General features: G+C 40.7%; 1 protein-coding gene across 3 annotated transcripts in view; it reads right to left on the reverse strand.

Annotated features, from left to right (window-relative positions):
* LOC137886397 (tetraspanin-18B-like) overlaps positions 1 to 8,840 on the reverse strand; it is a 19,261-nt gene extending 10,421 nt beyond the window's left edge. The window contains exons 1-2 of one of the 3 annotated variants that reach the window (XM_068728857.1): positions 8,751 to 8,840; positions 2,428 to 2,508 (exon numbers count right to left, since the gene is read on the reverse strand). Coding sequence is in view for 1 of the 3 variants with exons in the window: in XM_068728856.1 (XP_068584957.1) it covers positions 2,419 to 2,421 (3 nt within the window). In the remaining 2 variants the exon portion in view is untranslated. Of the gene's footprint in view, positions 1 to 2,418; positions 2,509 to 8,750 lie in introns of all 3 variants that reach the window. The other 2 variants (XM_068728856.1, XM_068728858.1) reach the window with 2 other exon arrangements.
* Positions 8,841 to 12,097: the final 3,257 nt, after the last annotated feature.

The following is a 12,097-nucleotide window of genomic DNA, read 5'->3' on the forward strand; positions in this document are numbered from 1 at the left end:
CACACACACACACACACACACACACACACACTCACACACTCACACACACACTCACACACACACTCACACACACTCACACACACACACAGACACACACACACACACACTCACACACACTCACACACACACACACACACACACACACACACACACACACACACACACACACACACACATGTCCAAATGAATGTTCTTCAGCAACATGTAATAATAATAATAATGATAATAATAATAATAATAATAATGATAATAATAATAATAATAATAATGATAATAATAATAATAATGATAATAATAATAATAATAATAATAATAATAATAATGATAATAATAATGATAATAATATCTCAGTGCTGGTTGGTTTAGTAGGATCTGTGCTCACAGTTGAACAGTTTGGAGTCTTTCTGTCGAGCTTCCTTTCTCCTCCTCCTCCTCCTTTCCTCCTCCTCCTCGCTTCCTTCCTTCCTTCCTCCTCCTCGCTTCCTTCCTTCCTTCCTCCTCCTAGCTTCCTTTCTCCTCCCAACTTCAAATCACATTCATGAGACAATCCTCCTTCCTTCCTTCCTCCTCCTCCTCCTCCTCCTCCTTCCTTCCTTCCTCCTTCTCGCTTCCTTCCTCCTCCTCCTCCTTGCTTCCTCCTCCTCCTCGCTTCTTTTCTCCTCCTCCTCCTTCTTTTCTCCTCCTCCTCCTTCTTTCCTCCTCCTCCTCCTCCTCCTCGCTTCCTGTTATTCTCTGATCACATGAATCATGTGTTTCAATCACATGAATGACTTCAACAAAGTCGTGGTTCATGGTTCATGGTTCATGGTTCATGGTTCATGGTTTGCTGACTTCAGAGCCCGGTGGTGAACTATTGAATATCAATATGAAGACATTCAACACCTTTGTTAACGTTTACAAAGCAGACCAGCGGTGTTGGCAGGAATGCTCAGTCAGCACACTGAATCCTCAGGCTTCCCACAGCCTCACCGCGGAGATAACCCGCCGGCGACGGGACGCTCCGGTCCAATGAATCACCGAGTCAGAGAGGACTGCGGGGGAAAGTGCAGCGCAGGCAGAAGAGCGCTTCCTCAGAGCCGGTGAGGCAGTGAACGAGGACCGAGGGACGAACCCCAGAGGAGCTAGCCAGACACTTCTTAAATGTGTGGAGGGCAGCCGGGACCCTCACACCGCTCCATTCACCACCACAGAAGTAGACCGACTGCTAGTTCACGTTATAACCCAGAGATCTGGTCACAACAGATTCAACAGCAAGGGAAGTCTGAGAGGGGTTTGCATCTTTAAAAAAAAGTCTCAAATCCAAAAAGCAGGCGTTGGAAAATCTTTGATTGAGCTTCTATTCAGATCATTACGGCATTTATGCGGCTCCGTTTTGACCTCGTTTCAGCACCAGGAGCTGTCCACTGACCCGTTTAAACAGCCTCTCTCCACAGAGCGTCATTGATTATCACGTGATGCTAAACTCACTTCACTGTGAACACGTGAGTCTCGTTCTGCTGCTGCTACATCTACAGTAGAGCTTTTACAGTAGTGAACACTATGAAGGCCACACGAGAGCTGCAGCTCCACGCTGTCGTCAAAGGGCTGTTTGATCACAGTGATGCAGTGATGCGTGCGCTGACTGCGCACATCCGGACAAGTTGCGTCCTAAAATAGAGTTTGAAAGTCATTTAATTATTGAAGACGCTCCTAAAGATGGCGCTCGACTCGCTGTCGGCAAACGTGTTCAGAGCGGTCACACCTTCAGTTACAGTAAGAGGGTCGAGCTCCTCTTCTTCTGCTGTTCAACAGGCTCCGAATACAAGAAACATGTGAACTACCGTTAAAAGAGAGACAGATGGAAGATATGCGATAAACGTGTGATGAGCGTTAATGATGAAGGAGAAATAAAAACAGCATCTGCCACACACTACAACGCGTTCATGTGTGTGTGTGTGTGTGTGTGTGTGTGTGTGTGTGTGTGTGTGTGTGTGTGGGAGAGTCTGTGTTTGTGTGAGGAGATGAACTTCTCTACTGAAGCTCCTGAACATCAAGCGTTTATTTCATGTTCTGGGCTAAAAAACAGGGAGCGACCAGAGACCGTAGTGGACCTGTCAATCACTGTGTAGCCCCACCCCTAAATCATCCCCTGCTTTATGGTCTGTTTGACTCTAAATGGAGCATAATGTACTAAATGAACATCATGCTGTATTGAAGAAGACTGTAAACTAGAGATTGAGACCATAAACTCATGTTTACAATGTTTACTGAGGGAATAAATCAAGAGAGAAGTAGAGTCATTTTAGACTAGACTTCTACACAACCAGAGGAGTCGCCCCCTGGTGGACACTAGAGAGAATGCAGCTTCAACACAGAGTGAAAGTGATTGAGGAGCCCTGAACAGTGAGACTGAGGAGCAACAAGAGAAGCTTATCGTACCATCTGTACCTGTTTAATGACTCTCAGGTTCAAATGTAGCGGAGAGAACTTCAGTCTGTGACCTCTGACCTCCAGACGGCTTCACATGAGCTGCAGAGAAGAGAACACAGAAGAGTCAGTGTGGGAGGAGTCAGTGTGGGGAGGAGTCAGTGTGGGAGGAGTCAGCGCGGGAGAAGTCAATGTTGGGAGGAGTCAGTGTGGGGAGGAGTCACAGGTGAAAACATCGCTCACATTACCATGTATTAAATGACTGATGTGTAAGATTTAGTTTCTGGTGAGTTCTTGTTTTTAGCGGTCGGTCAAAAATCTAAATATCTCAAATATTTCAAATAATAAGTAAATATTGATTTCTGTTCATGGTTGAAGGAACAACTTAAAAGACTACGATGCAAATGTATTCGTAAGACGTAAATTCCAACATTAAGACGAAGAGATTGTTGAATAATTGAATATGTAGTATATTATAATATTATGATATTACAGGGAGGCCGTAGTTTGACCGACCCGGCTGGAAATGCATCATTCTGTGTGAACCCTTCAACATCAGTGGTTAAACTAAACACTAATCACTGAGAAGATGCTGAGAGATCTTCCGTTGTCTCTGGAGCCGCGGTTCAAACGTGTTGTTAAAGCCCATCAAAAGAAGTGACTCATGTGTGTGTGTGTGTGTGTGTGTGTGTGTGTGTGTGTGTGTGTGTGTGTGTGTGTGTGTGTCGTGATTCACGTTTCTGTTTGTTTTGTGATTAAAAACTGCAGAACTCTTCGTCACGTTGAAGACGCATGAAGAGAGAGACGACTACGTTAAACTCACTGCGGCCAAAGTAAAAGTGCACAAACTAATCCGTCAGTACTTCGCTGCTCTTTAGTTCTGGGGGGGGGGGGGGGGATGGGGGGGGGGGGTCACGGATGACAAAGCCTTTTGTTTGATATTCAACATGACCGCTGAGCCCTGTGGGCGACGACGTATTGATCTGTGGGAGCTGATGACCGGGCGATTGTCTGTGGCTCGTTCTGGATCCAACAAACAAGAACGAGAAACACGCAGCTTCAGGATGCAGCTTCAGGATGCAGAGTCTTATGATAGGATTCAGATCACTGACTCTAACTACAATAATAATAACAATAATTACAATAATAACAATAACTACAATAATAATAATAACAATAATAATTCTAACTATAATAATAATAATAATAATAATAATAACTAAAATAATGCTCTACCGCACCGTTGTGATGAAAACAGAGCTGAGCCGCAAGGCAAAGCTCTCCATCTACCGGGCCATCTTGGTTCCTACCCTCACCTGAGGATGCCACCTGGGCGCCTCCCTTAGGGAGGTGTTCCAGGCACGACCGGCTGGGAGGAGACCCCGAGGGAGGCCCAGGACCAGGTGGAGGGACTATATCGCCAAACTGGTCCTGGGAGCGCCTCGGGATCCCCCAGTCAGAGCTGGCTGATGTGGCACCGGGAAAGGGAGGTTTGGGATCCCCTAACCCACTACACATCTGTCATGAGTCATGAAAAATGTGATGAATTATATTAAAAAAGTGAAAGTCGACGTATCGATTTTCAGATATCAATATTGGTCTCAATATGTAAACATACAAAATACTCAAGGTCAGTGAGGTTCATGTCTTCAGCTGAAGTCGTTCTTGTGTTTGGAGAGCGAGCTTCCTCTTCATCGGTGCTACCTGCTAACTAGCGTGTGAGCGCTAACGGTCACGTGACCAGAGACAGCAGCCGCAGGAGACATACTTCTACTTCCCGTGTAGTATAAACCGTGTACTTGTACCGCCCGCTGCTCAGTGGCTGTGATGCGACCACAGCTGGGGTGAGGGGACGCGTCAGCAGCAGGACGTTGTGATGTGGAGGTTTGTGCAGATGAAGCAGACCTTCTCAAGCAGAAGGCTGGTGACTCACGGATGTGAAGGACCTTCATAATCTGCTGACAGCAGCCGCTGCCCACACAGCCACGAGCCTTACTCACTCCAACGAAGACAGAACATCACATTCATGTGCAGATGAGGTGACATGGTGACTAATGCTGCAACAGCTGAATGCTTTATGGGGGTAGATATATATATATTTATATTTATATTTCACATCAAACAAACGTCGACTCAAAAGTGTTGAAAGTCGGTTCAAAGCAGAATCCTGCTCTTTGTAACGTCTGCATCAACAGATTCACCCTCAGAGAGCCCATCATCTCACAACGTTAACGGAGGTGAAGAAATTATATGACCCTCTGCATTCTCTCTAGTGTCCACCAGGGGGCGACTCCTCTGGTTGTATAGAAGTCTAGTCTAAAATGACTCTACTTCTCTCTTGATTTATTCCCTCAGTAAACATTGTAAACATGAGTTTATGGTCTCAATCTCTAGTTTACAGTCTTCTTCAATACAGCATGATGTTCATTTAGTACATTATGGAACATTTAGAGTCAAACAGACCATAAAGAGGGGATGATTTAGGGGCGGGGCTACACAGTGATTGACAGGTCTCTACCAGAGACGTATACGGCGTCTCTACGTCACTCCTCCTCAGTCCAGATGTGGTCACTTCCTGTTCACTGGTCGCAAATAAAACAACAACGCCGAACTCAAGGCTTCAAAACGTTGGTCAACAAACCAACAAGAGATCTTTTTTTTCCAAAATAATGTCGAATGGGGGACACCCTCTGTCTGCTTCATGTCGTCAACAGACGAGTCATTGTGAAGACAGGAACTCCACGAAGAAAAGGGAAAGACCGTCTCGCTGTGACGGGGCAGATTTGGGGGTCGGGGGGTCGGGGGGGTCGCTCCGCTGAGGACCAACCATCTGCTTTTTAATTCACTTTGACCGACTTTAATCTGGTTACAACCAGAACGCCCTGAGGCAGCGCTGTGTGTCCGCAGTGTGTGATTTAATCAACCACCAATTAAAGGACTGTTACACAGACGTCTTCACTTCATCTGCTCCTCCTTCTTTCACCTCTTCAGGCTTCCGCAAAGTCCTTCAAACACAAATCCTAGACGGACAATTCTGTCAGAAAAACTGGACGAAACCAAACGCAACCGTTGTTCTTTAAATCTGTATCTCATTAAATGATTGTTTCGTCCAATCAAACTGTCCCAAATCCCCCAAAAACATTGAATTCATGATGATATAAACGCGGCACATTTGAGAATCTGAAAGTTTCTGCTTCAAATATGTATTTCAACCATTAATTCTGAATGTTTTTTTGACAAATACATTCATTGTTTTGTGCATAAAATGTAAGAAAATAGTCAAAAGGTTTTTCCAATCGACTAAATCTGAAGCGATTATTTCACGTCACGATCTGCAGCTTGCCGACACGGCGTGAAGTGTGCACGTCGGGTGTATTTTCCCTTTTTACAACATTGGCCTCGTTGTGTGAACACGTGTCGTTGTTGGCGCTGCGGATGAACGTTAGATTTAATGCAGATGGAGCTCATTGACGTGCTAAACTCAAAGAAACACAACGCAGAGAGCGGAGGACCAGGAGATGAAGATGAAGCTGACGGACGAGGTTTACTGCAGAGATAATAGAAACCAAATGACTGGAGGGACTCTACCATAGCCTCGCTGTGACCGACTCCACTGGCTTTACGGTAATATAATATATACTCGTGGTGGAACACAAGACTTTATATTTATTGACACTGATGCATTCTGGTTATACCTTTAGATATTTCTGGCCGATACTGATAACATCGGTCACAATACATCAAACAACAGAAGATCAATGTGCAACTCTTGATCATTGATCCATCTTTGAAGACACGAGATGTTTCAACGTAGAGACTGATGTGATGCGACAGAGAACCGAACGAGCTTTAAACCAAGGGAAATCATGACAGGCCCTTTGATCTATATAAATATATATTTATATAAATAAATAAATATATATAAATAAATATATGTAAATAAAATAAATATATATATATATATTTAAATATATATGTAAATAAATATATTTAAATAAATATTTATTTATTTATTTCTATAAATATATATTTATAGAAATAAATAAATATATATTAGTAAATATATGAAAAATAAAATAAATATATATTTATATAAATATATATGTAAATAAATATATTTAAATAAATATTTATTTATTTAAATATTTATTTATTTAAATATATGTGTAAATAAATATATATTTGTATAGATATATATGTAAATAAATATATACATTTTACAACTTTATGTTATTGACCTTCTGACACTAACACCTGTAATATATAATAGCTAGTGACGTATAGTTAAGATGATTTAAAAATAGCCTGAATAATCTCTTTCGTCCACATTTAATGTTAATGTTTCAATGGATGTAAAGGGTTATTTTACTGCTTTCTGTTTGAAACCAAATGTTTAAGTTTTAACAGACACAAATCAACACGGAACTGTTTAGTGGAGCTGCTCTAACCACTATGGTAAATATTAAACCACCACGGTAAATATTAAACCACCACGGTAAATATGAAACCACTACGGTAAATATTAAACCACTACGGTAAATATTAAACTATACGGTAAATATGAAACCACTACGGTAAATATTAAACCTTTACGGTAAATATTAAACTATACGGTAAATATGAAACCACTACGGTAAATATTAAACCTTTACGGTAAATATTAAACTATACGGTAAATATGAAACCACTACGGTAAATATTAAACCATTACGGTAAACATGAAACCACTACGGTAAATATTAAACCTTTACGGTAAATATTAAACTATACGGTAAATATTAAACCATTACGGTAAATATTAAACTATACGGTAAATATTAAACTATACGGTAAATATTAAACCACTACGGTAAATATTAAACCTTTACGGTAAATATTAAACCATTACGGTAAATATTAAACCACTACGGTAAATATTAAACTATATGGTAAATATTAAACTATACGGTAAATATTAAACTATACGGTAAATATTAAACTATACGGTAAATATTAAACCATTAAGGTAAATATTAAACTATTACGGTAAATATTAAACCACTACGATAAATATTAAACCTTTACGGTAAATATTAAGCCATACAGTAAATATTAAACCTTTATGGTAAATATGAAACCTTTACGGTAAATATTAAACCATTACGGTAAATATTAAACCACTACGATAAATATGAAACCTTTACGGTAAATATTAAGCCATACAGTAAATATTAAACCTTTATGGTAAATATGAAACCTTTACGGTAAATATTAAACCATTACAGTAAATATTAAACCACTACGATAAATATTAAACCTTTACGGTAAATATTAAACCACTACGGTAAATATTAAACCATTACGGTAAATATTAAACCACTACGGTAAATATGAAACCACTACGGTAAATATTAAACCATTACGGTAAATATTAAACCTTTACGGTAAATATTAAGCCATACAGTAAATATTAAACCATTACGGTAAATATTAAACCATTACGGTAAATATTAAACCACTACGGTAAATATTAAACCATTACGGTAAATATTAAACCTTTACGGTAAATATGAAACCTTTACGGTAAATATTAAACCATTACGGTAAATATTAAACCACTACGGTAAATATTAAACCATTACGGTAAATATTAAACCTTTACGGTAAATATGAAACCTTTACGGTAAATATTAAACCATTACGGTAAATATTAAACCACTACGGTAAATATTAAACCATTACGGTAAATATTAAACCACTACGGTAAATATGAAACCTTTACGGTAAATATTAAACCATTACGGTAAATATGAAACCTTTACGGTAAATATTAAACCTTTACGGTAAATATGAAACCTTTATGGTAAATATTAAACCACTACGGTAAATATGAAACCATTACGGTAAATATGAAACCTTTACGGTAAATATTAAACCATTACGCTAAATATTAAACCATTACAGTAAATATTAAACCATTACAGTAAATATTAAATCATTACAGTAAATATTAAATCATACGGTAAATATTAAACCTTTACGGTAAATAATAAACCATTAAGGTAAATATTAAATCATTACGGTAAATATTAAACCACTACGGTAAATATTAAATCATTACGGTAAATATTAAACCATTATAGTAAATATTAAACCATACAGTAAATATTAAACCACTACGGTAAATATTAAACCATTACAGTAAATATTAAACCATTACAGTAAATATTAAACCATTACGGTAAATATTGAATCATTACGGTAAATATTAAACCATTACAGTAAATATTAAACCATACAGTAAATATTAAACCATTACGGTAAATATTAAACCACTACGGTAAATATGAACCGCTGTAACTTACCACTGATGAGCTTCTTTCTCCTAAATGTCCCGTGTACCGGTCGTGTACCGGTCGTGTACCGGTCGTGTACCGGTTGTGTACCGGTCGTGTATCGGTCGTAAGAAGTGAAGCTCCAGACGAACTAACGGAACAAACTCTCTCGATCACCCTGAACGGCTCCGGATGACTTGAGTTGCTCCTCGATGTGTGCTGCTGCTCACGTTTACGTTCCATTTAAACCACCGTCAAGCCAAGACCGTAAACTACACACTAGCTTCCGGTTGAGTGTTTCAGAATAAAGGTACTTCCGGAACAAGATGTGGGTTTTTTTTCTCCGATTAAGTATTATGATCGAAGACGAAGTAAAATTATCAATACTGATCTATAAAAAATATGCTATTGCAAACTACTGCATTAAAATGTTTAGTATTTGAAATTTAGTAATGTAAGTATTAACAACAACAAAAAGTATTAAAGTAAAAGTATGCTACCTGTTAAATATGAATGCTTTAAAACATAAGCAGCGTTTTCAATGACCAGTTGGTAGAGGTGGAGCACATTTTAACTACAACGTAATATATTTCATAAACACATCAAGTTCAGTTAAGTAACTTCAGAGGTCAGATACATAAAGAGGAGTAAAGAGTACAACGTGTCCCTCCTGTAAAAAAAGAAATATGAAGTAGTAAACAAGGAAAATATCTAGAACGTGTACTCAAGCACAGTGCTGTGTCCTCAGTACCTGTGTGGGTCTGCGGGGCCTTTAACCAACCTGAGTGTCTGATGTGAAAGAGTCGCTCAGCAGTTTCAAGCCGAACCCTTTAAAGTATCCGACACATGATAAAGTACATGAATGAATGGATGACCCTCTTCAGGATCCATGCACACTTCTCTGTTCTCCTGATGTGAGGCAGATAAACGTGGGACGCTTCACGCACGCGCTGCACGAAGGCAGCCGAGGAATACAGAACGAGGGCAGAAGTAAAGAAAAAGAGCCCCGTGTCCTTCCTCTCCACTCGCTCTGCTCTTTGCTTTCGCTCTGATTGACGGCTGCAGATGTTCGATGGTGCCGGTGCTGCCAGATGCCTCTGGGCAAGGTGACCTCCTGCCGTTTGATGCTTCCTATGAAGCCCACTTCATACACACCCGGTCACACGCTCACTTTATGACGCAATAACAAAGCATCCATTAAAATAAAAAACGAAAACATAATGATGTGCAATGAACCGCCGTCAACAAACAGAGGAGCCGTCTGAGTGGATGAGAAGAATCGATGGTATGAACCTGGAGTCAGGATTAGCTTAGCTTAGCATAAAGACTAGAAACAGGAAAGCCGCTGATCTCAGCGGTTTAAAGCTTTGTTTATGCTCGCGCGTCGCCACCGAACTCGAGCTGAGATGTTGCATGAATGTTTATTAAACAGCTATTTTAAATCATATGAAGATGAAACCGGAATCGTGTTATTTCTTCTTTTGCTTCGTGCAATAATCACGACTGCTTCGTCCTGAAAAAACACATTTTATTTCGACGACCCCGCCGGGTGTTTTGGCATGAAGCCGTGTTTTTAGGATGCGTCCCACACAGCCGAGTGTAACTGCAGAGAGCACCTCTGTGAACACCTCCGTTCCCTCCACTGACTGAAGAACACCATCTGGCAGAACGTGTGCAGGACGCCAGGGAGCTCCGGTCGGTTGAGGGGAAACCTTCTGCACCGCGTGTGGTCCGACTGACATCCGCCGTCTCTCCTCGTCTACAAAAACACAGATTAACGGCTTTGTTTTCTGCTTCGACCTGCAGAGGTTTAGAGACCGGGAGGGAGATTTTTTAAATAATGCAGCAGACTTCCAGCTCTCTCAGTGGGCCGAGGAAGCCAGACACAGTGAACCACAACACACCTCAGGGAGTCATCTTCCTCTGGAAGAACAAAGGCTGCAGCAGCTTCTTCTACGGGAACTTCACTTCTGCAAAAAATACTTTTAAAAGATACATTTTTTACGTTCCAGAAAGAGGAGGAAATGTGTGTTTACGTGTCATGGGTGGATAACTGAAGTACACTACAGGTTTAAGAGCCACTCCGCTGGACTTCACCTACAAAGTGTCTCTCAAAGAGACACGACTAGGAAGAGACTCGAAATGACCACAAGGAAACATAACACGACTACAAAGAGACACAACACGACTACAAGGAGACATAAGACAACCACAAAGACACAAAACAACCTCAGAGACACAACCCGACTACAAGGAGACATAACATGACTACAAGGAGACATAAGACAACCACAAAGACACAAAACAACCTCAAAGAGACACAACATGACCACAAGGAAACATAACATGACTACAAAGAGACACAACACGACTACAAGGAGACATAAGACAACCACAAAGACACAAAACAACCTCAAAGAGACACAACACAACCTTAAAGAAACAAAAACACCAACAAAGACAAAGAAAATGACCACGATCAGACCAAAACTGACAAAGCGACACAACACAACAAACATACACAAAACAACCTCAAAGAGACACAACACGACTACAAGGAGACATAACATGACCACAAAGACACAAAACAACCTCAAAGAGACACAACACAACTACAAGGAGACATAAGACAACCACAAAGACACAAAACAACCACAAAGAGACACAACACGACTACAAAGAGACACAACATGACTACAAGGAGACATAACACGACTACAAAGACACAAAACAACCTCACAATGACCGCCAAAAGACCTAAAGAGTTACAAAGTGACACCAAACAACAACAAAAAGAAACTGAACATCTATAAAGTCTGTGTGTCTTGTTCCTGTGTTGGAGAGGTGTTGGGCCCACTGTCTCATCATCCACCCATGATGTGTGTGTGTGTGTGTGTGTGTGTGTGTGTGTGTGTGTGTGTGTGTGTGTACACGGTGTCTTAATGGGCATAACATTAAAACAGAGAGATTGATGGTGTGGACAAATAAAGCAGCAGTTTTCGAATAGAGAACAGAAATGTCAGACGGCACAGATGAAACATTTCCTCCCGTCCTCAGAAGTCAGACATTGTGTGCGTTGCATACAAACGACTTCTTCTTCTTCTCTCCTCCCTAAACCATCACCTGCCACACAGCGTGACAGCTCGTCCGTCTCCAATCAGCCGTCCACCACCGGTGCAAATTGAGATTCTTGCTGCGTCTTTGTCCTCTGAAGTTGTTGGCCGTAGGAGACGACGCGGAGCAGAGCATCGTGGGTCGAGCTCGGTCTCCGTCCATTAACTCAGCGTGTCACATGTGATGGTGTTTGATGTAAGAACCCTGACGGGCCTCCGGAGGAGCCACGAGCATGAAGGACTTGGGGGAGAGAAAGGTCTCCG

Source organism: Cebidichthys violaceus, unplaced genomic scaffold (assembly GCF_023349555.1).
Source record: "Cebidichthys violaceus isolate CVI_PGR_0920_01 unplaced genomic scaffold, fCebVio1.0.p SCAF_43, whole genome shotgun sequence".
NCBI lineage: Eukaryota > Metazoa > Chordata > Actinopteri > Perciformes > Stichaeidae > Cebidichthys > Cebidichthys violaceus.